Here is a 27,092-nt window from a genome sequence, read left to right as displayed (position 1 = left end):
GTCCATCTAACCTAGTGTCCTGTCTTCCAACAGTGGCCAGTGCCGGATGCTTCAGAGAGAATGAACAGAACCAGGCAATTATCTAGTGATCTGTCCCCCGTCGTCCACTCCCAGAGTCTGGCAATCAGAGGCTAGGGGACACCCAGAGCATGGGGTTGCATCCCTGACCATCTTGGCCAATAGCCATTGATGGACCTATCCTCCATGAACTCATCTCATTCTTTTTTCAACTCCCCAGAGTGCCCTTTGCTAATGACTGGTGGTGCCTGCCTGTCTCCAGACTCCCAGTCTCCAGACTCTCAGTCACTGGAGTTCTCCATCTCCTCATGCTGAGTTTGCAGGATATGCTGGTCCATTTTTGTGGCAGCAAGTCCCATCTGCCATTCCCTTCTGGTGTCACTTCCATGCTGCTGTCTGAACACAGGGCTTCCTTGAGTATCCAACTGCGCTCAGCCTGAGTTTAAGGAAGGAGCCTTTGTGTGAGCACTCACTGCTGAAGGAGTCCAGAGGCACAGGTCCCAGTGGCACAGTGCTGGGGCTGGGACCTGCAGGCCTCACAATGCAAGGAGCTGAGAGGAGTGAGACAAGCTGGGATTCAGTGTAATGCTTTTACATTAGTAAAGATGCTTTTATTTCTGGAGCTAAAACCTAATGAGTCAAATTCATCCCTGGTGTAACTCTACTGGAGCAATTGCTTCATAGCTTCTTATATTGTGAAGGAACGCAGAGACCTGTACAGTGACAGAGAATCTGTCTGGTAACAGCAGTGTATCCATCTCTGGATGGGAAATGGTATCTGTTTCACATGGCTCAGCAATGTAAGGCTGCAGGGGTCTGGGACAGGAAGTGAAGAGGAGAGTCCAATTGTAACTGAAGAGGGAATGAAGGGAGCTGCGATGTGGTTAGTCAGGTATGACTCCTTCCAGCACGGAGCTCCTTTGGGAGATGGCTGCCTTATGATTACAGCTGGTCAGAAAACTTGTCAAAATGGGTTTCTGTCAGCAAATGCTGTTTTAACTAAGCTGAAATTTGTTTTAGAAAAAATTTTGAAATTTCATTTCAAACTGAAATTTTCACTTTGAAATTTATTTTATATTGTTTTTTAGTTTTACATTACTGTTGTTTTTATGTTATTCCATGACATGCCAGTAGTAGTAGCATATACTATGATGTCATTGTGACAGAACTTGACATAGTATGACATCATATTATCTACTGCTACTGGTATGTCATGGAATAATACAAAGATGATAGTAATTTTTAAAATGCCAGAAAAATACATGTTGAAATGATTGGGGGTGGCAGCTCTCTTTATTTTTGCAGGAAATTTTGAAAATACTTGTTTTCACAGTGATTTGGAACAAAACAAATTTTGAAATGTTGTTTTCCCTGAAATGAAAATTCTGCATTTCAACCAGCTGTAATTATAATAGTTGATAACTACATGATCACATGCTATTTTTTCACAGGAACCCTGTCTCATTCAGTGCACAGGATTGACAATACTCACTGAATGAGCAGCTGTTATATATTTTGGTTTCTTCTCATTCTTCAGTGGGTAGCCCCAGGCCTCATGTACTGCACTCTATTCAAACCTTGTTCTGAAGGTAGAATTATGTATTTTCACATGGCCTTTTTTTGTGGCACTCTTCATTGTAGTACCTGAGTGTTTCAGAGTAACCCTGTGAGGTTCAGAGGTATTATCCCTGTTTTATAGATGGGAAACTGAAACACAGCAAGATTTAAAAGTTTCCATTGAATTTGGGTGCCTAATTTGTCATGCCTTCATAACAGTCTATAGCAGGGATCGGCAACCTATGGCATGCGGCCCGTTAGGGAAAGCCACTGGCGGGCCAGGCCAGTTTGTTTACCTGCTGTGTCCACAGGTTCGGCTGATCGCAGCTCCCACTGGCCGCAGTTCACTGTCTCAGGCCAATGGGGGCTGCGGGAAGAGCGGCCAGCACATCCCTCGACCTGCGCTGCTTTCCGCAGCCCCCATTGTCCTGGAACAGTGAACCGCGGCCAGTGGGAGCTGCGATCAGCGGAACCTGGGGACGCAGCAGGTAAACAAACTGGCCTGGCCCGCCAGGGGCTTTCCCTGGCGGCCAGCGTGCTAAAGGTTGCCAATCCCTGGTCTATAGCAGTTTATACATTCAGAGCACAGCTCCCACTGACTTCTGTTGCAGCTGTGAGTGCTCAGCGCTAGACCTACTGGGAGGACAGTTACGTTTCATGGGAACTTTCAAGGTTTTAACATTTGTTTTTGTTCCTCAGTGGAACGAAAACAAAACCTTTTGAACATTTTTGCAAGAAATGTCTTCATGCTTGTCAGGACCATGGGAAAGCCATGTTCAAGTGCCTGTGCTGTCTGACTCGGCAGTAGGCCATCTCAGGCCACTCCAAATCAAACACAGCTGGGACTTTAATATGGGTCTCCCACATCCCAGACCAATACCATCCTCACCCAGCTATAGAATTTCTTTCGTACCTCACCACGGGCCCAGGAACCTTCCCAATTAATCTTTTTTTGGGAACTGATATGTCTCTGCCAAATGTTTCAACTTTGACCAAATAGCGCATTTCACTGAGATGGTTGTTCTGACTATCTTTACCTCAGCACTTATAGCTCCAAGTCAGGCACCCAGAAAATGAAAATCACACAATTAATGACCCCCTATATAGAGTTGGGGTTAAGTGAATTGACTAACATCCCACAGGAACTCTGTGGCAGACCTGGAACAACGCTTCCTCAGCTCCCATCCACTCATGCCCCTTCTCTACCTACGCTACATTGATGACATCTTCATCATCTGGACCCATGGGAAGGAGACTCTGGAAAAATTCCACCATGATTTCAACAGCTTCCACCCCTCCATCAACCTCAGCCTGGACCAATCTACACGGGAGGTCCACTTCCTAGACACCACGGTGCAAATAAGTGATGGTCACATTAACACCACCCTATACCGAAAACCTACCGACCGCTATGCCTACCTTCATGCCTCCAGCTTACATCCCGGACACACCACAAGATCCATTGTCTACAGCCAAGCACTGAGGTACAACCGCATCTGCTCTAACCCCGCAAACAGAGACCAACATCTAGAAAATCTCCACCAAGCATTCTCAAGACTACAGTACCCACACGAGGAAATAAAGAAACAGATCAACAGAGCCAGACGTGTACCCAGAAGCCTCCTACTGCAAGACAAGCCCAAGAAAGAAACCAACAGGACTCCACTGGCCATCACATACAGTCCCCAGCTAAAACCCCTCCAATGCACCATCAGGGATCTACAGCCCATCCTGGACAATGATCCCACACTTTCACAGGCCTTGGGTGGCAGGCCAGTCCTCGCCCACAGACAACCTGCCAACCTGAAGCATATTCTCACCAGCAACTGCACACCACACCATAGTAACTCCAGCTCAGGAACCAATCCATGCAACAAACCTCGATGCCAACTCTGCCCACATATCTACACCAGCAACACCATCACAGGACCTAACCAGATCAGCCACACCATCACCGGTTCATTCACCTGCACATCCACCAATGTAATATATGCCATCATATGCCAGCAATGCCCCTCTGCTATGTACATCGGCCAAACTGGACAGTCTCTAAGGAAAAGGATAAATGGACACAAATCAGACATTAGGAATGGCAATATACAAAAACCTGTAGGAGAACACTTCAACCTCCCTGGCCACACAATAGCAGACCTTAAGGTGGCCATCCTGCAGCAAAAAAACTTTAGAACCAGACTTCAAAGAGAAACTGCTGAGCTCCAGTTCATCTGCAAATTTGACACCATCAGCTCAGGACTAAACAAAGACTGTGAATGGCTTGCCAATTACAGAACCAGTTTCTCCTCCCTTGGTTTTCACACCTCAACTGCTAGAACAGGGCCTCATCCTCCCTGATTGATCTAACCTCGTTATCTCTAGCTTGCTTCTTGCTTGCTTATATTTACCTGCCCCTGGAAATTTCCACTACTTGCATCCGAAGAAGTGGGTATTCACCCACGAAAGCTCATGCTGCAAAAACATCTGTTAGTCTATAAGGTGCCACAGGATTCTTTGCTGCTTCTACAGAACCAGACTAACACGGCTACCCCTCTGATACTTGTAATTGAAGACAATATCATAATACATATGTCCAAGGGGGCTGAATGAAAGTTGCACAGGCCACCTTAATACTGGCATTTCCTGACATTTGTGTGATTGACTTTGCAGTCTTAATAATGTTCTTTTAATGTAGTTTTCTGTATGTAATTTCCTGGGTTTTTAAAAAAGCAAACTGAAAAAACAGAAATTCCCTCACATGCTATCATATTGGCACCCCATGGGTCATCAGCAGGGTTGGGACCTTTAGATCCATCACACAGATCTGTCACTCGAGCTAAGGGAATAACAGATAGAGCATGGCAGCCTGCTACTTCTGTGTGGACCAGCACTGGAGTGGGATAAAACACACACTTTGCCAGAGGGTTTCACAGACATTTGCTGACTGTGGAATGATGAGACTCCAGAGTCTTGGGTTCCATTCCAGCCTTTGGATGGGAGTGTTCTCTAGGAGGTACAGACTTTTCTGCCCTGTCCCTGACTTGTTTCTTCCACACACCTGAGTTCTCATCCCTTTCTCCTTGCCTACAAAGTCCCAGACTTGCTTGGTCTTCTCATCCCCGTCCTTGTCTTCTTGCCTGGCAAGTCCTAATCTTACCCGTCTAGCCTCCCAGTCTCCCCCACTCTCTTTGTTTTCCCTTTGAAAGTTTTACTGCAGAATTAAAAGTTAGCCAGTGTTGGAGTTGCACCAAGTTTGTGTGTGGTTAGGGGTGCCAGGTTGTGGTGTTGCCTAGCTGTGACTTGCACAAATTGCGTTATTCCACTGCTCAATAGACTGTGCCTCTGAGGCAGGTGGGTTATAATGGCCTGTTGTTGCCTGGGAGCATGGGCTGGAGCCTGTCTGCACCAAGCTCTCCAGTAAGTTGATGCATATTTTCTCCTTGTCACAATCACTATTCAGCTGCTCGACGGTGAAGTTGGCATGGCAGAGGGTGATCCTGCCAAGCAGCCACTCTGGGCCATCAAGGATACAGGCAAGGCCTGTCCTCTTTTTGGGTGCATGGGGCTGAGTGGAGGCTGTCTTGTGCTTTAACAGTATTTGCAAGGGGCTAGGAGTTTAAATGCAGTTTTTGGTGTTTTAGCCAATGCAGCATTGACTTGCTGTGCCATGCTGCAGGAGCTGCTGCTGACAGGTGGCCTCACACAGCATCATTAATATGGGCTTGTTCCTGTGGCTGGGGCTGATATGAAATTGTCAAACTAATTTAGTAATTGTTGGAACACACCATGTGCAACGTGAATTCAGCTGTACTTGGCACAGTTCCCAATCTGGGCCTGGAGCAAACGACATAGCGAAGCCAGCACACTCAGCTGCAGGCCCCACCATTGCTTGTGAAACAAAGGAGCTCAAGGCTCAGTATGGTGATACCGTGGAAGCCAGAATGTCACAGCCCGAGTCAGGGGCTGGTACCGGAAGAGTCTGATTATTTTATCGTTTAAGGTTTTATGGTTTATGGTCTTGGTGTGCACCACCAGTAGCACATGCGGGTCCAGGGGTGTGTGGCAGCTTGTTTGACTCCTCTGCCATGCACCAGGATAATTTAAATATGAGGTGTATAGTGAGTCTGCTGGTTGGGTTATCTGCAGGGAATGAACCTGTGACATCTGGATCTAAACGTGTAAGTATCTGCTAACTGAGCAAAAGGAGGTTTATAAACCATTCCATGTAATCCGATCACTAGAGGGAGATGGAGAGCTGCTATGCCTCAGCCTCCAAGGCAGAAATGGAGGGTTCCCCTTTGGCTGCTTTGAGGTGAACAGGCCAGACATTTGTTTAAAGAAGTGTTTGTTATGTACCTTAGAAATCTCAGGAACAGCACATCTTGTTTTTTGCTGGAGGTCTCAGTGGAGGAGCCAGAGAGCTGGAGGAAGTGCTTTCTCACTCTAGTGGAGAGGAGTTGAGTCTTTAACTAGAGACCTTTTCTTCCAACTCTTTTTGTCAGGAATTTGAGGTTTGAACCAAAGCAAAAATCTCAGTGTTTTGAACAATAGAAATCCCTTCCTTTCACAATCATACCTTGTCCTCATTGCCTGTGGGGTCATGAACCTACTAGCTCTCCAGTTGTCCAGAGGGTTTTCCAGGAAAAAACAGGGTAGACAAGATCTGATTTCTCACAGGGAGAAAGCAAGCAGGATAAGAATTTTCTGAAGAACCCATTCTGGCCTTGCTTGGAGAGGAGGAGGAAAGGGCATGACCTGATTTGTACTCCTTGGTGGTCATCTTTTAAGGAGCAGTGTTGAGCTCTGGTATGGAGGAAGGGGGAAGAGAGTCCCATGCTGTCCTCTTTGACCGAAGAGTTAGTGTCTGTGAGGCAGGATGACTTTGACATCATACCACATCCTTGCACTGTACCCCACCTCACCTCACCTCACCCAGCAGGGGAGAGGAAAAGCCCTGATTTTGAGGCAGTGGCTATAAGCTCTGGAAGAATGAAGCCTCTAGTCTGGTCTGCTTGGTTACTAGCTGCAGCTGCTGTGCAGAGGACTGGCTTTACCATGGCGTTCACAGCACAGGCAGGGGGAGGGGCACTGCTATCGTGGGGGGTCCTAAGCTTGTTGTGTTTAGGGCCTGTGGTCCAAATTTATCCTGGCTGTAACCCAATTGGCTTCCATAAGGTTTGGTCACTCTGATGTGGGAGGCCAAGGCAGCCGCTTGGATGATATCTGATGAGGCTGTTGTTTGGAAGGACTATCCTGGCTAGGGGAAGAAAGAGCAGTGGAATCTCACTGTGAGCTGCTTTTGTAATGCTACAAGTAAGTGTTGTCCATGAGGAGCTTCCCATCAGCTGTGCATCCTGTCTGCTTTGCATCCAGCTGGCATAGCTCTGCATCCTGGACCTGAGAACACTTGCCAGATATCAAGTTCTGTGGAGATGGGCTTTCACCTAGTTGCTGGCAGATCTTACTTTTAACTGTCTAGCTCTTGCTGAGGACATTGTTTCTTCCTGGTACAGAGGGATTGCAGAGAGAACACATGAATGGGAAAGTCCCATGTGCAGCAAGAAGTGGTCATCATGGTTAAGCAGGCGCTCAGGGCTGAACAAGTGGTCAGTGTGCAGTTCGGGGGTGCTGTGCTGCCAGCACCTCCCTACCCCTAAATCAGGAAAATGCTTCCTCTCCCTCATGGCTAATTTCTAATTTGCAAGCACTGGGGTGTTTCCACGAAGTCCTGCTCAGATTCCAGGTTGCCTAGCTCCAGGCTCTGTCTTTATCCTCCTCCCCCTAGAACTGGGATTCTTCCTTGATCCTTGCTACATAACATAGCTTTGTGCTGAGAGATTGATTCTTCTTCATAGTTTGTGAAATGCTTTGGGATAAAGGTGCAAAGTAAATGTAAGTTATTAATCAAATCCCACACACAACCCAGGGACCTCACTGCCACAAGAGATGCCTGAGGCTGAGAGACTGGGGGATTCAAAAAAGGAATCACCATTTGTATGGAGAATGGAAACATCTGCAGTTACATCAGTGATCCCAAATCAAAGCTATATTGAGGTGGAGATAAGGTGGAAAGCCCATGTTGGCAGTTTAGGGTAAAAATGTTACATGGATTTTGTAATTATCCCAAACCAAGTGTTATAAACTCAGAAAATTCAGAGTCAAAGTTAAACTTCAAAAGCAATCCAAACAAGCTAAGGAAACGCACATTTAGGGCAACTCAGTCAGCCTTACCTCTGCCCTCTAGTGATGCCATCCAGTTACCTACAATTGATCCCTAGGAGTGTTTGTAATCCCAGATTAGAGTAATTGGATCTTTAAAGACATAATAGATTATTTTTATGCCTTTTTTCTCCCGGTGGTGCTACAGTGAAGGAGATTTTCTGCCTCAGCCTCTACTGAAGGATAATTTTTCAGTTATGAAAAATAATTACAAGAAATTACTATTAATCCTCAATTATTTCTTCACACATAACCAGTGCTCAGGATTTAAGTGAGTTTTAACTTGGTGGAATAATACAGACTCTTCAAACTTTCCATTATTAAGATAATTCTGAGAGAGGGGGGTGGAGAAGGGCTGACATCAGGGGATAAATTTCTTAAAAGACCCATTTTCAAATCAATTTGAGCTAACAAACCAATTGATTCACTTGTAAATTCTCAGAGGATGAATTCTGTACCAAAGTGTAAGTGCTGGAATTTGGGAGGGCATGTGCATTCTTCATGCATAGTGAAGCAGTGGAAGGCTTGGTTCAAGTGTAAAACTCAGCTCAGTCTTAACCATGACATCATGGCTGGTGCCTCCATGATAAAATGAGACAGAATACCAACTCCATTGCTCAGGACACATACTAGGAAGAAGCTTCCCCCTAACTGTCCACACAAAGTATCTTTCACCTTCTCCTGCAGTAGCTGGCACTGGCTGCTCTGAGAGACATGGGCTAGAAGGACCCACTGGGCTCAATTCTTCTGTTCATGTCTGCCTTCCAGCTGAAATCCTGTGCCTGGCTTACGCTCCTAAAGCTCTCATCAGCACAGTGACGAGAACAGTGTGAGCTGGGAAAGATTGACTTGGTGATCCTCTCCTGGGGGTATTGCTATGAGGGCAGGTGATGCAACTGGTGAGCTTAGACATGGGGAGGAGGCTCCAGCCAATCATGTGCTTGGGTTTCCTTGCCGGCATGGTAAGTGCTCAATGCAGCTGTGCCAGCAAAGCTGGGAATGTGACACCAGTCTATGCAAGATGTTCCCTGTCAGTCTCATTTCATGGATCACTCGCTTCATTGTTACTGTGGAAGGGAGGCAGGAATTTCCTCTAGCTGAGATGGCAGCTAATGAATCTGAGCTGTGCGCTGGGAGAGCTGCTGCAGGGTGGCCTCTGGCTCATGCACGGCTGGGGAGGGCTCTGTGGCTCATGCAGGCTGGCATGTGGAGTGACAGTAGTTAAATCGCAGATGTAATTTTTAAACCCATTTACACCAGGACAGAGGTGCCATGGATGCTCTGCTTCTGGGTAACCAGGCTAATTTCCACTGAGCTTAGGTCAGTTAGGGACTGCTTTAAATGGAAATCAGCGCTTCCATGTGGGTTTGTACTGGTTGAAATATAGGTTGGAAATCAGACTTTTAGTTAACCTGGTGTGATTCTGCATACAAAGGCCCCAGTTCCTGGGAGCTGCTTTATCACCACAAAGGCCTTTTCCATTGGAGCAAATCCAGACAGAAGATTTGGCCTTCAGGAATGTCCTGGAGCAGTGGGAAGGTAGCTCTCTGGCTTCTCATGGTTATTGCCTAGAGGAATGCTGTTCTCCCTGGCCATCCCTTTGTGAACAGTGGGGTGATGTCTCTGGCCAGCCCAGCCTCTGGTCTCCAGTGCCTTTTCCTGTGGCTGGGCCAGGACTGGAAACAGTTCTCTGGAAATGTTCTTGCAGATGCTTCTGATGGGCACTAGTGCTGTCACAAAGCCTGTCCTGGCTGGTCAGGCCCTGCCATTTGCCCAGCTGGTAAATGTTCTAAACTCAATCTGATCCTGTTTTGCACCACAAAACCAATGCTATACCTGAGCTACATTGATATTTCCATCCTCTGGATAGATGACCTAAACTCCCTCATAGATTTCCACCACAACTTCAACAGCCACCACCCATCCATCAAACTCTCTAGAACACTCCCACACCAGCATCAACTTCCTGGACACCTGGAGTAGCTTCAACAATAGATGCCTCCAAACAGCTATATACAAGAAAACCAGTGATCACCACATCTACCTCCACAGATCCAGCAACCACCCCATACACACCAAAAAAATCAGTTATCTATAGCCAGGCACTCAAATTTATTAGAATTTTCTCTGAAGAGAAAGTTAGGGAGACACAATTAAACACACTTAAAACTGCCTTCACTAAACACAGACACACCAGAGAAGTACATCACATCGTGGAATGGGCCTCCCAAATACCCTAGGAGAACCTGTTTCAGTACAGAAAAAAAAAACCCACCCCACGGACTACACACCCCTAGCTGTCATCTGTCAACCCACACTGGAACCCATATGGGGGATTGTAGCGAGTGCAGGACTCACCCCTGTGGCGCCTCCTGCTGGTTTCTCAGGGAATTAGCTCAATTTCCAGCCCAGAGCACCCTCTGCAGGCCAGTGATCTGCCACAGCTTGGCCCCAGGTGTCCCTCCCAGGACCCCAGTGCCCATTTAACTGGGTGCTGCCCCCCTGGCAGTACCCCCACAGTTCCAGGTCTCCCCCTTCCAGGGGAACCCCCACCCACTATCCCCATCTCACCTCAGTTTAAGGCCACTGCCAGTCATAGACTAGCCCCCACGACCTGGGGCAGACTGCAGTATCAGCCTACTCATCACTGGCAAGGTTGGGTTTGGATCTGCTGCCTTTGCCTGCCCCTGGGCTGCCCTCTGCAACCCCCAGTACCTATTTGCCTTCTGCTAGGCCACAGCCTGGGCCTTTCCAGGCTGGAGCTCCCCAGCTCCTCTGCTTTTCCCCAGCCCTGCTTTACTCAGGTACCCTGTCTATAGCTCCCTCAAGCCAGGCCTATCTCCCTTTACAAACAGAGAGAGGGACTGCTGAGCTCCTGGCTCCCAGCTTCTTTATACAGGCCAGATAGGGCCTGATTGGGGCGTGGCCCAACTGCAGCTGTTTCCCCAATCAGACCAGGGTTTTCTCTCTCTCAACCCCTGCCTTCTCCAAGGGCTGTCTTTAAACCCCTCAGAGCAGGAGCGGGTGACCACTCCTCTACAGGGATCATCAAACAATAATAACCCTTATTTGATTAACAGCACGTCAGAAAGAAATCTTTCTCCAAACCTTTCTTCTGGCTTCAAAAAACCTCCAACTCAAAGCAGCACTAGACCCTGCCAGAGCAATAGATACAAAAGCTGGAGCCATATCTCCTCTGTTACGATACCAGTACGCCCTACAACACACCTTTCAAGAGTCATGGGTCCTACAGATTCTTTAGCACCACACATGTGCCTCATTCAGTGCATCACGTGCCCCAATAACTAATATGTGTATGAAACCAGACAATCACAATGTTTTTGAATGAACGCACAGTGTTTTTGTCTTATTGTTTATCTGTGTATCTCCTGTGAGTGAACACTTTTCACAAAGCCATCTCACTCCATAGCTGATCTTTCAGTACTTGTCCTCAAAGGAAACCTGCACAACACCTTCAAAAAATGTGCCTGGGAACTTAAATTCATAACTCTGCTAGATACCCAAAACCATGGACATAACAGGAATACTGGTTTTATGGCTCATTACAGTTTGTAGCACCTCACACTACCTGCTATCCTTAATTGCCCTCTTGAAACGTTCTGTGTGTAACAATCTAGATTCCAATTGCCCACTTCTTTTTAAGGGACTTCCCCCCCCCACATGCATTACCCCTTCTGCTTAATCCCAACTTGTATGTAGCTCAGACACTGCTTCCTTCTCCAGATCTGAGGAGGAGCTCTGTGTAGCTCGAAAGCTTGCACCTTCCACCAAAAGAAGTTGGTCCAATAAAAGATATTACCTCACCTACCTTGTCTCTCTGCTGTTTTACTAGCAGTTGTGTGAGTTAGCCCATCACAGTGGGGAAGGGACTGATTGGCTGGTTTAAACTAGTATCTCCAGTGCCTTTTCATGCTGGGCCAGGGATTTAAACGGCTCTCCGGCAACATTCTTGCAGATGACTAGAAAGCCAGTGCTCTGCAAAGATCAGCTTGGGTAATGTGCGCCCTACAGTTAATAGGGCCAGGCAGTTGCATGCAGACTTGTGCAGTGTTTCAAGACCTGGGCTGGCTGGGTGAGGTCTGGATCTGAAGATGCAGTACAGACCCCTGCCACTTCCACAGGTGGAAAAAGGCACTTCTGGTAGAGCTCCCATCTACCATCCCAGCAGCAGTTGGAGCTCCAGGAGCATCCTCACCTTATGAATCTCTTGGCTAGGTGCTGGGTCAGGTCCATCACTAGTAAGGCAGGAGCTCTTCCCCATGTAAGCGCAGGATCCTTCCGCTGCCTCCTTGGCATCATTTCAGACTAGTCGAGTCACAGCCCAGCTCTGTGACTGGTTGGGCTGATGGGGAGGAAAGAAAGGCCTTGTCTGCACTTCAAAGTTTTGGCTCACTCAAAAAGGTATTTTGGGGCATAACTCCCATGGAAATGAAAGGGAGCTAGACACCTAAATACCTTTGTGCATTTGGGCTTTGCTGCTCTACCTGTGCCAGCAAAGGGACAACCCCTCCTCACTAGTGTAGCTGCAGTTACTAGTACAGGGGTCTCAAACTCAAATGACCACGAGGGCCACATGAGGACTAGTACATTGTCCTGAGGGCCGCATCACTGACACCTGCTGCCCTCAGCCCCACCGCCACTCCACCCCTTCCATGAGGCCCCACCCCTTCCCTGCCCCATTCCAACCCCTTCCCCGAAATCCCCACCCCAACTCTGCCCCCTTCCTGCCTCCAGGGGGTGCAGGAAGGATGTGGGGTGTGGCAGGGGCTCAGGGCAGGGAGTTGAGGTGTGGAGGGGTGTGGCAGAGGGCTCAGGGCAGTGGGTTGGGGTGCAAGAGGGGTGCGTGGTGCGGCAGGGGGCTCAGGGCAGTGGGTTGGGGTGCAAGAGGGGTGCGTGGTGCGGCAGGGGGCTCAGGGCAGTGGGTTGGGGTGCAAGAGGGGTGCGGGGTGCGGCAGGGGGCTCAGGGCAGTGGGTTGGGGTGCAGGAGGGGTGCGGCAAGGGGCTCAGGGCAGGGTGTTCGACTGCAGGAGGGGCTCGGGGGGTGGGCTCTGGCCCAGCGCACACTGGGGGCAGGGCAGGCTCCCTGCCTGTCTGCCCTGCCCCCGCACCGCTCCCTGAAGCGGCTGGAACGTGGGCGAGGAGAGGCGCAGGGGTGTGTGTTGCTGTTGCTTCAGGCACCGCCCCCAGCATCTCCCATTGGCCGAGAATGGGGAACCGCGGCCAATGGGAGCTGCTGGGGGCGGTGCCTGAAGCAACATCAAAACACACCCTGCACCTCTCCTCCCCCACGTTCTTTCCGCTTCCTGGAGCAGCACGGGGGCAGGGCGGGCAGGCAGGCAGGGAGGGTCCCTTGTTATTGGAGGGTCCCTTGTGGTCATTGGGTTGCATGTGCTGGCTTGTGTTTGCAAGTGGTCACTGAAGCACCCTTTCAAACTGATCTAAGGAACGCCATGGACTCTGCAAACGCACAAAGCAAACTGCAGGAAGTAGGTCCTTTGTGAAGCCTTGAAATGTGACTCTCCTGTGTGTACGGAGGCCCTTGGTGGGTAGCGGATGTGCTGACTGGCTGCGCATGGTTAACGCCCAGCATGGGAACCCCACTCTGGAGTTCACAGGCCTCCAGAGCACAAGCAGAGCCCTGCTCAGTGGCTTGTGTTGTGGTACTTTGGACCAGTAATCACAGGTCACTGAACCATTCTGAGAGGCATGGGGGTGGCAGAGCTGGGGACTGAGCCACTTGTCCAATGTGTGGCCATTGTTGGAAGTACCAATTTAAATGTGGAAGTAGGAGCCAACTCTGAGTGCCCTCTTCTGACCAGTTTGGCTCACATGTGCCCAGATGTGTGCAGAACTGCAATAACGATGGCAAGGCTGGAGTGTTGCCCTTGAAGGAGTTGCACATTCCTGCATGGCCCTGCAGGGTTTCTGTCTGGGGATGATTTGATGATCAGAGAGCATCTGCTTTGGGCCTTCAGTGTTGGGACTCAAGCTGCCACCAAGACACACGCGTTCTGCTCAACTGCAGACTTCCCAGCATGTGGCTCTTGCAGAGCATCTGAGGAGTGGTGCTGTGCGGAAGCGCTGTATGATGCTGCTTGCATGAAAGGAGCCATGGGGAAGTGCATGATGTTGTTGAAAATCTCTTCCCGTTAAGGCAGATATTGGGGGAGGTGGCTGGAAAAGCAGCAAAGGTGCCTTTAGGAAGGAGCCAACATCTTCCACGTAGCTAGAGAAATGGGCCCGGCATTTCTACACCCACCATTGGCTCAGCCTCCTGACCTGTTGGCTGAGAGACTGACCCAGTCCAGGTGGCCAGGGATGATGGTGCTGATCTTGGCCAGGCCCTGATGTAGTGTCCCATCCGCTCCCACACATACTGAGAGGGGGCTGGCATGTCCCATTATGGGAACAGCACCTGAGGTGTTGCCTGCAGGCCCCCTGGGTAGGGAGATCCCTGCAGTTGGGGAGATCAGACTGTGGTAGCATGTGGCATATCCTGAGGCCCAGAGCCATTGCCATGCTGCTGTAGGATACTGGAGTTCTGCTTTCCATCTGGTAATTGTGCTCAGCTGCTCCTTAGCAAGGATGCGAAGGGAGATTTGGCCTCTTGAGAGGGCTGTTGGCTTTGTAGCTACTCCAGTAAATCATTCCAGTCGATCCCTGACTCAGGCATCTTGGAAGATCTAAGAAGTTCTCAGGAAGGTGGGGCGGGGGCAGATTTTAGTACTTGACAGCTGGGGTCAGAGTCGACTTCTTCAGAGCTGCTCTCTCTCTTGGTGAAGAAAGCTCCCCTTGGTCATTAATGTGGGGCTGCAGTGCCCAGGTTTCCTGTGGAGGCCAAGTTGCAGTAAGATTTTCCCTGAAGTCAGTGTGGGTAGGAACAGGGTAGCACCCTGGTTTAGTACATTATATTTAACCTAGATACAAGTGAATATTAGTTGGTTGGTCGCATTCTGGTTCATCTCCATGCATATCATAAATCTCCTGCATAGGTCAGCACGGTAGCCATGGAACAGTCTGCGATGCCGTGCGCTGGGTGTGCTGCACAGCTGGGTGGAGGTCCAGGACTAGAACAGCAGGGTGTGCAGCAGTGATTGCAGGGATGCCAAAACAAGCAGCATGCTCTGGCCCACGCCTGAATATCCCTGGAAATACAGAGAATCCATCTGTCCGAGTCTTTCAGGAATGTTAGGAATCGTTCCTCTTTCTGACAACATTTCACTCCCTACTTGTGTGTAAATACAAATTAGAAATCAGAATTCACAGAGCAACCTGCACTTGGACCAGAGCAAATAGGAATTCAGCCTTTCAGTACATAGGAGTATAAATGGTTACATGCTTGTCCCATGGCTATAGAATTTCCGAAGAATTCTACCTGCTTGATGATTCCTAAAACCAAAGCTTTGTTCGCAGGCAGGTCAGGTTTCCTTCAGGGCTTGCCCCAGCCCCTGCAAATCAAAGAAGTGCCAAGTGAAGGGAAAAGCCTCCAATGTCCCCTGGCACATGGACATCCCGTTGCACAGTGTCAGGGACACGCTGCACTCCTAGGGAGAGCACTTCTACTCACCCAGTGTGCGTCTGCAAGGCAAACCCTGAACTCCAGCCTCAGCAGCAGGCATTACAGAGATGCTGGCTGTGGCTCTAGAGTTGAGTTTTCCCCCTAAAGCAAGGATTCAGCTTCTTTGCCAGCTTTTCAGAGGAAATTAGTGGCACTTAATCACTATTGTATCATTAATACCAAGTATTCATTTAGCTATTTTGCATATTGCAAATAATTTACATATATATTCCAATGATCAAAAAGTGGAATGTGGCATTAGTGCAGGTGAAGGCATTGGCCTGAGAACCCAAGTGAAGGGAGGTCCCTTATTTATCTACAGGGCACTTCTCCAACACACCACTCTGCCTGCCTTAACCCTGGGTCATCAGAGGGCCGCCAGTTAGTGCCAAGCATGGAGAGGAGTGTGTAATGTGGGACCTGGAACTGACACATACCAAACTCTTCACTCCCAACTGAGCGGGGCTAGATTCAATCTGGTGCCATACGGGGAAAGGCTGTGTAACCCATCAGCTATGTCCTGAGGCACTGGATCCAGCAGCAAGTGCTGACATCAGAGGGGTCTCAGAGAGAGATTATGGAGGGGCTGGTCCCTGCTCCAGAGCTATGTCTTGAGTTGGGATTTGTACTACAAAGAGGGGATTCAGCTGCTTTGGTATATATGAAAAACACACTGTATCCTCCCCAAACTACAGTCCTGTGGTTTGGGAACAGAAGGAAGCTTCTGAGAATTTCCAATTCATTAATAGATTTGAATTCCTGTTTTGTTATTAAGAATTATTTTAATAATGGAATAGTGCAGGCTCTTCAGCCCTCCGTAGAGTTGTCACTCACTGAAAACTTGTGCACAGACCTTTTTGGATTATTGATCACTTTTATTCCCCTTCCAAAAGCTTGAGCACTTGGAAAGTCCTATATGCCTGTGGATGTTCAGCAACCACAGTATCCAGGTGTTGCAGGCCGTTCTGGGTGCTACAGAGCAGTGGTCTGAGCCTCCAGATCCGCCACTGAGCCCTGCTCTCAGCCAGGCCAGTCACTGGGCCAGCATTTCACTCCACAATTGGGGCCAACACCCCCCCTCTGCGACCCAGAAGCAATGAGCCCATGGTCCCTGGATTCTGAGGAGTGGGAGTCTCCTGTGGCCTCTCTCCCCCAGTTGCTCACCATTCATTTCTGTGGCCTCCCAAGTCTCTGATCCTGGGAAGCTGTAGTTGCCCATGGCGCTTGCTCTGCCTGTCTCGACATGTGCCAATGAGAGGGGCTGCAGGAGGCAGCCTGTACGCAAGTGTGGCAGGGTCAGGTAGGAGATCTGTCTAGGAAAGGAAGCATGTTCCTCATTACTTCTTGCACCACCCTCCGTCTTTTGGTCTCTCTCCTGGTGAGTGTCAGCAGGCAGTGGGGGCTGTCCAGTCCTTAGCAGTGCAGGGACAGCCAGTGATCCGTATGTGCTGTGCTAGCCCTGAGATTTTTGGTCTCTTCCTTCCCTTTCACACTGGGATGGCCAGGCTGAAAGCATCCAGATCAAAAGGCAACACTGCTCCCACTTTCTCACAGGCTTGCGATACTGGGAAGCTGAAAAGGAACCTGGCCCCCCCCTTTCCCCATGCTCATTGTAATTTCATCCTGTTCATTATTTGCAAAGAAAGAGTCATGTTTCTGGCTGACTTGTGAGCAGCCCTCGGTCACTGTCTATCTCTGGTAGCTTTTCTGAGAAACATTTCCTATGATACATCCTGTCCCGGGTTGAAACACCACATGGAGCTCAGGGTCTCCCATGAGTGCTCGGCACAGCCCCAATCCCAGCGAGAGTCCAACAAAACAGTCCTCTCTTCAGGGGAAAGTAAACTCCATTACACCAGGGTGCCCTAGTCTAGCCCCGGAGCTCTCTGGTCACTTTATTGCTCCCCTTATGGCCTGTTTTGCCAGCTTTGGAGGTTGCTGTGCTGGTTTTACCCTGTCTGCCTGAGGCTGGGAGCAGTGGGAGGAGGGGATTGAATTCTTTCAGGGGTTAGTGTTGAAGAAATTGCAAAAATAAACAAACACCAGAAGCAGGGCGAAGCAGAGAGTACGCCAAACTGCTTTGGGTTTGCACAGCCCGTGGTGTCAGGAGTGGCCTGGGTGTGTCTGATCCTTTAGAAGGAAGCACCAGTGACCCTGTGATCACACTGCCCAGCACTGTATCTGGCTGGGTGGCTGCCTCCTGTCTGCATGCTGAATGAAACACACAGCACACTCCCCAGGGGTAACCAGCACCCCATTGGGGGTTTCCCTGTGCCCCCTCTAAGCCAGCGAGGCAGCTGTAAAGAGGTTGCAGGGCAGGCATAATTCCAGGGAACACCCCTGGCTTGGGAATGCCTGCCTGGCCATGGAGCCAGCTCTGCGTCACCTCCACAGCAGGTCTGAGAGCACTGGGTGTGTAGAGGTCAGGCGGGAGGTGGCAACTCCAAAACCCTGCAAAGCCCTATGAGGCCATTGAGGCAGGGGTACTAGGCCCCCACGGTCCCTGAATAGGGGAGGTGCAAACTTCCCCCTCTCTGCCCCGGCACCACCAGGAAGTGGGTGCTGCTTCTCGGTGGCACTGAGTTGGGACCCAGAAGGCCTGCATTCAGCTCCCAGCTCTGCTGCTGACCTTGCTGGGCTCAGCTTCCCCTCTGTCAAAGGGAGGAGTGAGACTTACACCTTTGTACAGTGCTCTCCGACGGATGGTTGCAAAACTACAGAAGTGGTGATTGTTATTGTTTATTGATAGTTTTACGCCAAACATCCGTCTGCTTAGCAGCATGCAGCAACACCGCGCTGAACGCTGTCCTGCTGGAACAGTCTGGTACCCAGTGCAGTCCTGTGCATGACACTGCACTGGGCAACCTCTGCAGAAGTCAGGCTATGTTGTAAGCATAATGGCCTATGTGTAACACCACCCCTAGGCGTGTAAAGATCCATAGGGTCTGGAGACTGACAGGGCCCTTGCAGCCCCCACCTGCCATGTCTGTAGGGGCTGTTTGCTAATGCTCCTCCTTTCTGCTCTCTGCAGCTGTCTCATTCCCTGATGTCTGGCGCCTCACTCCCTTGCGAGTACAAACCCCAGGCCCCCTTTGCCAGCAGCGCCGATCGGGAGGACCTGTGTCCCCACGTGAACATTGCAGACTTGGCCAGTCACTACCAACGCCCGGAGGAGGAGCCTGGCGAGGCTGTACAGAAGAGGATGCCATCTCAGAATGGCATGCAGGACAGTGGGGGTGGGGGCACCGGGGTGAAGAAGAAACGGAAGAAAAAGGTCCCGGGGGAGTTGGAAGTGGGAGAGAAAGGAGCCTTGGAGAGAGAGATGAAACCAAAGAGGAAGAGAGAGCCCAAAGAGCCAAAGGAGCCCAAGAAACCCAGGGAGCCCAAGAAACCCAGGGAACCCAAGCAGAAGGAGGCAGCCAAGAAACCCAGGAAACCCCGGGAGGCCAAAGCTCCCAAGGAGCCTAAAGAAAAGAAGAGCAGCACTGAGCCGGCCCGCAAGGCAAAGCCTAGGAAGGCCAGGTGGGTCTTGTTGTGTGTTCAGTGCTGTGGGGTCCTGCCCCAACCACACTGCAACCAGGCCAGGGCAGGGTGGTAGCTTCTAGGAGCAGACCAGGGCCACCTTTCCCTTTAGCCCAGAAGGGCATTGTGTGGTGGGACTAGGGGGCTCCCTGTATTGGAGGCAGGATGGCCGCTGGCATACTGGAGTGAGCTGTGTGGGCAGCACCCTTTGGGCACTCCTGTCTGCAGGGCTCTCACTGAGACTGATGTACAAAGTGTGTGTACACCACTGCGATATCTAGTGGTTGGGCAACACGACACGCCAGCTCTGTTAGCACCAGGCTGTGCCGAATCCTGTGTCCTCCCCTCTCTGGCCCCTGCGCTGGGTGTATTGTCACCGCATAGGGGCATCAGGTGGGAGTTGTTCCAGAATGGGGCAGATTTGTAATGAGGCACTTACTGAAATGGTAGTGACACAAGACGGGCCTTTCAGTCTGCTTGACAAGGCCCCTGCTGTTCCCATTCCAAGGCAGTTGTAGTAGTAGTCGGGGGTATAGAAGAGTAAATCTGTCCAGAGCAACAAATGGGGGAAGCAGGCCACATGCACTCCAGCCAGACTCTGGGGTTTGAGTAGTGCCTGGAACCCTTTGCATGAGTGTGGGGATAGCGAGGATGTTAATAACTCACGAGTGAGCCTCTTCCTCTGGCAGGCCTGTCACACAAGGATCTCAAAGCTTTTTGTAAACCCTCCCAGCCCGATTGAGGAAGGTAAGTTTTAGCCCAGCTTTACAGATGAGAACACTGACTGAGAAAGGAGTGAGTGTTAGACGCAGAATCCACGAGTCCCGTCTGTGACTTCGCTGCTCTAACCACTAGATACCACTATCTCCCTAGAACTGAATTTTAGGTTGCCCTAAGCTCCTAATGGAAAGCATGATCCCCTCTCCCCCTGTTGCAGTGTAAGAGTCAGCTAAAGGCGGTGTAGCTCTAAGAGGGCCTGTGAGTTCTTTTGTGTTGCATAATGTAATACTGCTGCCTTTGCTTGTCTCTTCTCCCTTTAATTAACAAGGTGATGGGCCAGTAGAGGAGCTCCCATTCCTGGGGAAAGCCGGTTAATTGGTAATATGCACAGATAATGGATTGGGTCTCTGCAGCTCCAGCTGCATTTGATTTACTATCTGTCCGGCTGGCTAAAATAAATGTTTTTTGAGGGTTCTGTAACAACCACACTTATTGATTGGCATCTGGGTGCCGTGGCATGCTATGCATAATCCATGCGCTGAGAGCATTTCCATGATGTAAGGTTCGTACCTGTGGGAGTGCAGTGCTGGTAAGAGACAAACATCCCGGGCACTCCCAAACTTTGCCTATGCGAGGGCTGCGTTTGCAACTCAACAGGAACTGGAGCCACCAACTTTGCATGAAATGGGGCAGCCAGCAGCTGCCCTGGTCTGTGCAGTGGAGCCCCCTGCAGGCAAGGCTGCACCCTGCCCTCAGTGTGTGGTGTTCCTCAAGCTCAGTGCATCACAAGCACCTAGGAAAAGCTGCTCTGGCTGCATGGGTCTTCAAGCCAGGGCAGCTCTGGACAAACGAAGAGGCACAAGCAGTGCCTCTGAGCGCAGGGGCAGGGCCAAGCGAGGCTTGAGGAGGAGTTGAGTCAACAATGCGGAGGAGAGCAGGAGGAGGGAGGGCCAGTGAAGGCGTGGGGAGGGCAGACAGAGATGGCATTGTGATGTAGGCAAGGGGGCTGGGCAGAGGCCAGTGCTGGCTAGAGAAGCGGGGAGTGGCTTAAAGGTGAGAAGTGACCTGGGCGGAACAGCCAGGAAGGCAGGGGAGTTTAGCACCAGTGTTTTGGCTGGGCCAGGGGCCAGGGGTGAGGGGTGGGGGATGCAGACAAGGGTAAGAGGAAGGGGTGGGGCAAAGAGGCAGCAGAGAGGTGGGCTGGACAGAGGTGAAGAGAGGAGTTTTTCCCTCCTGTGTCAGAGTGAACCAGCAGCCCTCTTCTCCCAGTGCTGGGCAGGGTGGGAAGCCGGCCCAGGCCAAGGGGAGGCAGGCCCCTGCCCTCAACACCTGCCTGGCCCTTCCCACTCTCAGTGTGCTGGTTCCCTCCCCTCATCTGCCCCCACCCTGCAGGCAGGCGAGAGCTACACCTGAGGCCCCAGGTGTAGCACCACGCGAGCTCCACTAGGCCATGCTTCTTTTCGTGAACAGCTCCTGCATTCCATTTGCTGCTGGCGCTTGTCCTGGCCCCTTTCCTTGCAGGGTGAGCATCTGAGTTTGGGGCTCATGCTCTCCAGGCTGGCAGCACTGCAGAGGCAGCTTCTACCAGCCCTGCCAGGGAGGCTGAAGTGCAGGTTGTGGTCATTTCTGGTGGCCCCTCCATCATGCGCACAGCTCTGGCTAATGTGGGAATGATATGAATAATCTGCTTGGGGAAGGCAGGGTCAATTTGGGCCTGGGATGGAATAGGTGGTTCCTTACTAGGAAAGGGAGGGTCTGGTCAGGCAAGGCAGCACTGGATGCAGATGGTAAGATTGCCACACTCTTTCTAAAGACCTGAGCATAGTGGCACAGTCTCCTGTAAACGATTTCTAACACCTGGGTTCATGAATGGAAGGTTGTTAATTGTGACACACCAGCCAATCTCTTGGGCGGAAGTTACACGGGCAGTGCATTTTCAGCCTTTAATTGTATTACGGGTGCGAGGCTAGGCCACTTTTGGCCTAAATGTCACGTTTATCTCAATCACTTTTTACAAACCCTGGCCGACCCATGAACCTGAGGGGCACAATCCAACGGATGCATCTTGTGTTCAACAACCCTTCCTCTGCAGCCTGGCAGACATTGTGGCGTGAGCTAGTGCTTGAGAACCTGTGTGGAACTGACCATAGCCAAAGGGAAGCTGACTCATGTTTCATTGGCCCAGCTCGGAGCTACGCACAGCCACAGCTGGCAGCGTGCACAGTGACACGTGCATTCACTTCCGAAAACCTTTTGACTTATCTGTGAGATTCTGTTACCTGTAAGGGGGAAGGATGCTGATGTGTGAGAAGTACATGGTCTTTGAACTGATGCTTTCCAGGTTCATGCCTGGAACCAGTGTGTGCTGTTGCCTGGTTCACTCCAGATGGGGGCGACTCACCTGCAAAGCATATGCAGCCAGTGTTTGTGCCCCATTGGTGCTGGGCAGAGGCTTGACAGGTTTGATCAAACTCTGCTGCAGCCGTTGAGTATCTTTCTATTGAACTTGCTGGGGGTGGGCTGAGTCCTGCTGGACTTTGGGTTGGGGTGAAGCTCTCATAGAGCATAGGTCCGTCATCCTGTCGCACTCCTGTGTGTGAGCCTGCTGCCAGGGGAAGGCAAGGGACTGGAGAGCTGCCCAGCAGACAGGAGAGGAGCTTTGCAGACTGCCAGGAACTCCACCTCTCTTTTTGGGAGCCCAGTCCAGGAACCCTTGAAGTGTCTCCCATTCGGCACCCACAAGTAGCGGCCACTTTTCACATTGTTGCCCTGGGAGTTTGGGCTGTCTGTGTCTCTCACCCACTGTACAAAGTGTGTGTGTGTTGTAAGTTGAATTGGATCCATTCTTGGGTTGAACAAGCTGGTGCCTCCCTTCTCCGGGTCATTAACCTGTTCGTTACTCTTTGTTGTTTGTGTGCCAGTACTGCCGAGTGGCTTCAGCTGAGCTCAGGGCCCCTGTGGGCTGGGGAGAGAGAGTCTTTGCCCCAGAGAGTGTACAGTCTGAACAGCTGAGGTGGGGAGAGGCTGGCCCAGTGGTTAGGGTACTGCCCTGGGACTGTGAGCACTGGGTTCAAGTCCCTGCTCTGCCACAGACTGTCTGCAAAGCCTTGGGCCAGTCGCTGCGTGTCTCTGGGGCTCAGTTCCCCTCTGTTCAGTGGGGGAATATCTAGGAGCGGGGCAGGGGACAGAGGCCCAGAGAGAGTCAGTGACTTGCCCACGGTCACATGGAGCTTTGAGCCAGAAACTGCCCAGTCCCAGTGCAGAGCACTGAGCACAAGCCCAGAGTTGCTGTCCTGTGCCACTTTTGCCCCGCTAGCCACTGAAAAGATTGAAACAATTAGACATCAAAGTGAAATAAAATCTGACTGAGTCAGGTGTTGCCAGGATTTCTCCAAAGGCTGGTGTAGCTCAATGAGCTCTTAGATGTGCTAGGACAGCTTACGCCTGCACCTTGGATCTGAGGACTCTTCCACAGGCAGTTCTTTAGCGTGGGGTGTCACCTGCGTGTGAGGCTGCTGGAGGTGCTAGTGAGACAGTTTGATGCAGGGCCATCAGTATGTAGGTGACATGCAGCCCTAGGCCTCTTCTTCATTGGACCAAGATGGGGCAGGGGTTCTGGGGCTTGAAGGAGAGGGAGCTGGCTAAAGCTCAGAGCAGACCAGCCAGGGGTGATGCAGGTGCATCGGGGGGGGGGGGGGTCTGCTCTAGGTATGGAGGAGGGTGGCCTGTGGTTTTTCCACCAGGTTTGCAGCTTGGTGCTCCTGGCCCCCAACTGTGACAGGATTCCTGAGCGGCTTCATTGACCTGAAGCCCTTTGATCCTCCAGGCCTTTCCTCTCTGCTCCAGGCTTTGTGACTTGCTCTGACCTCTCCCTGTTGGGGCCACCTCTGTGCATGGCGTGGTGACAGCAGGAGAGTCCAGAACCTGCACTCCCCTCCCATTGCTTTCAGCTGCAGTTCAAGGTGTTGACGTTGGTCTGGAGAGCCCTATTGGAGTGTTGGACATGGCATTCCCAATGAGGAGTCTCTGTTGCTCACGGCTTGCCACCCTCAGACTTCGTGCTGGGGCCTTTATACATTTAAGAGAGAGAGAGATGAGACAGCCCCGGTCCTAAGGAGAAGGTGGCCAGGTCATCTCCCTACGACTGTGTGAATCCATCCAGTGCCCCTGCGTTCCCAAATCCCTCCATGTCCTGCTTATGTTGTGGCAGCACTGCAGCAGCTCAGAGCTCCCTGCTTCCGCGGTGGCAGCACTGCAGTGGCTCAGGGCTCCCTGCTCCCGCGTTGGCGGCGCTGTGGTCGTGCAGGGCTCCCTGCTCCCATGTTGGCAGTGCTGCAGTGGCACAGGGCTCCCTGCTCCCGCGGTGGTTGCGCTGTGGTGGCGCAGGACTCCCTGCTCCTGTGTTGGTGGCGCAGGGCTCCCTGCTCCTGCGTTGGCGGTGCTGTGGTGGCACAGGGCTACCAGCTCCCGTGTTGGCAATGCTGCGCCGGTTCCCAGCTTCCGTGTTGAGGGTGCTGCAGTGGCGCAGGACTCCCTGCTCCTGCTTGTTGCTCATGGCCTGGTTCACAATGAGGGGCAGCACGTCTTCCCACTGCCTGTTTCAGATGCAGTATGTTCTGGCGCAGGGGTGCTGGGGAGGCTGTGCCAGCTGCATCCCTCTGTTGAAGAGAGAGCCCGACACTGACTTCCAGGGAGAGCTAGAGTTCTGGGGAGAACGCAGATGAACAGAGAGAATATCTTCTGCAGGCTTTAGGCTGTCATCCCTCACCCATTGGTGTGCCCCCCGAGCCTGCCTCCCTCTCTGAAGTGGTGCCTTACTGATGGGGACCGTGGCAGCACTGCAGATAGGATTCTGCAGTTTGCCCCACAATAATGTGCTTGGAGCAATCGCTCTTGGCGAAGGATGATGTTTTGGGTAAAGCATGGGACAGGGAATCCAGAAATGTGGGTTCTACTGCTGACTCTGCCACTGACATGCTGTGCGAGGCCTGGGCAGTCAGTTCAGCTCTCCTTCCCTCTGTGAGCTAGGGATACTAATGGGTGTTGTTAGGAAACGGGCAGGTCCCACACCTAGAATGGGAAGATGTGGCAAACACTGCACTGAGTGTTACCCTGCAGGCAGCGAGTGTCCCAGTGTAATGGTGTCCCTGGCATCAAGCAGGCATTTTATGAGAATCAGTTCATTAATGTCTGAAAGGAGCTTTGAGCTCTCCAGGTGGGAGGTGGGAGAGGAGGTCATGGTCCTCTCCCCTTAAACCTGGTGTCTCCTCTTGCCAGCTGACTGCAGGTCCTGGTTATATCATCATCTCTTTAGCAGGCACCAGGATAATAGACGTCTTTCCCCAATCTGTTTGCCAAGCACTTGGGTTTGATACCATTAGAAACGAGAGGTTCTCTGTCTCAGACAGCCCAGTGCAAGCTAGCAGTTGTACTGGCTATGGGGAGACTCATAACTCCTTCCACTTTGCCCACACGGAGCTGACAGACTGAGGTATCAGAACCAAAGTGGAGCAAGACATGAGGTAACTGATCAGATTTCTCATGTTCATTTCCTTCTGCAGAGGACTGAACTGTTTCAAATAGAACTTCCAGGGGAGCAGTCCATAGGGCATGTGGGCCAGGAAGCCAGGGTTGCAATTTGCACTCTGAAGTCTGCAATAATAACTGTACTTCGTGGCATCTTCAGCCTGTGGATCTCAGAGGTGGGAAAGTGTCACCTCTATACTTATGGGGAAACAGGAGTGCAGAGGGTACAGCCAATGTATCATGGAGCAAGGTCTTCGTCTTCAAGTGATGGTCCCTCTTGTATTCAACTGAGGGTTCTGTGCATGTGCCTGTAGCTGGAGCTTTTAATAGTAGTGTCTGTTGGTCCATGCATGCCCCCTTGGTCCACCTCATGGTTATGACTGAGGCAATAAAGGGCAGGACAGACCGACTGCGCACTCACTTCCTTCTCACCGCTGCCTGGTCAGAATTGGAGCCTCTTTGTTTCTTGTGACGCATTTCTGCAACCTGAGAAAAAAGACTCTTATTCTTGTACATAGTTAATAGTTTTGTTATTTTTATAGTTGTTTCAGTGGTAGTTCTTAGGATTTTAAGGACTGGGGGACGCCATTTTCACCGGTCGTCCCGTACTCTCCCCTCTTCGCCCCCCCCATCTTCCCAGCACCCAGGCCTGGTACTGGATTATGCTGAAGACGCCTGGGTTCAAGATCTGCACTTCCTGCCATCGCTCATTCTCAGTCAGTGACAAGTACCTATGCTGCCCTTATTGCTTGGGGGAGGCACAAGTTGCATCCAGGTGCAGTATCTGTTTCTCCTTCCCTGCATGTACGCGGAAAGACTGGTCTCTTCACTTCAAGAAGCACCTCATGGAGGTCACCTTGAGACTACAGTCGGATCCAGGCCAGGGAACCTCCCTGTACATTGGCCTGAGCAAACTAAGAACATGTCTCCTACCACAGACCTCCAGTCTAGTTCCGCCAGTACCAGCGCTGTGGACCCACATTGGGGACTAGCCGTGAGGCAAGGAAGCCTGCACATAAGCATGGCAGTAAGTCTTACTCCACGTCCAAGAAGAACACTGCCCCATCCATGAGTTCCGGCCACAGAGAAGCATTGTGTTCCAAGGCGCACAAGCATGACAAGAAGCTACACAGACCATTGTGTCTTTTGGCCCCATCCATTGAAACTCATACTCCTTCCAGATCGGCACCGCCAAGGTCCAGGGAGCCTTTGGATCCTTAGCAGTCCTCCTCTCCATTCCTGTTCCAGCTGAAGAGCGCATGCCACTGATGATGGGGAGACTTGGGTCAACTTCCGGAGCCACACGAGCTGTTTGCTTTAACTGAGGAGAGGTCTTCTTGCCCTCTGGTGCTGACGCCTCTTCAGAGAGTGCGCTTCCCAAGGTTGGATTTGCCTTCTTTGGGCCATGTTCCCGCCCACTCCCCAGAGCCTTCTACAGTTTCTTTAGTTCTGATGGCACCACCATTTGAACTGGCTTCTGATTTCTTGGATTCGGAAGGTTTGTTCAGGGACCGAGGCCTTCCCCTCCTGTACCGCTGGTGTGAGCACTCCAAGGCCCCATCAGGTTCATGGTAGTAGCCGCCATTTACCCAGCATTGGTGTCTTTGGTACCTTGCTCTATGGGGCCCTCCTCAACATCTGCAGTCTGCTCTGCCCGTGAGGAATGCCCTCTCCCTTCTCCGACCATCGTCCAGCAGGCATTCAGACTCGCTGTTAGGTAATGCTGAGTCCAACTCTGATGGTACCACTAGATCCGGAGCAATTCTCCTCTACATCCCCGGATGCTGCAGTGTCTTCTACTCCTCCCTCATCCCCGGATGACTTGCACCAATTTCAGGAGCTGCTTCGTAGGGTGGCTGGTGCCCTCAGCATCCCACTGGAGGAAGTGCAAGATAAGCAGCACAAACTGCTCAACATCTTACATCCTCAGTACCAGCAAAGGTGGCCCTACCAGTCA

General features: G+C 51.2%; 1 protein-coding gene across 9 annotated transcripts in view; it reads left to right on the top strand.

The window, feature by feature from the left end:
* Positions 1 to 27,092, top strand: part of CHD6 (chromodomain helicase DNA binding protein 6) — a 217,412-nt gene that overhangs the window by 85,930 nt on the left and 104,390 nt on the right. For all 9 annotated transcript variants that reach the window (XM_044985565.1, XM_044985564.1, XM_044985558.1 and 6 more), the window contains one exon: positions 18,399 to 18,889. In XM_044985565.1, the coding sequence (XP_044841500.1) occupies positions 18,399 to 18,889 (491 nt within the window). The remainder of the gene's footprint in view (positions 1 to 18,398; positions 18,890 to 27,092) is intronic.

The sequence above is a fragment of the Mauremys mutica genome, chromosome 13, assembly GCF_020497125.1.
Source record: "Mauremys mutica isolate MM-2020 ecotype Southern chromosome 13, ASM2049712v1, whole genome shotgun sequence".
Taxonomy (NCBI): Eukaryota; Metazoa; Chordata; order Testudines; family Geoemydidae; genus Mauremys; species Mauremys mutica.
The sequence above is the reverse complement of the archived record's forward strand: the minus strand, read 5'-3'. Positions and strand labels throughout refer to the sequence as shown.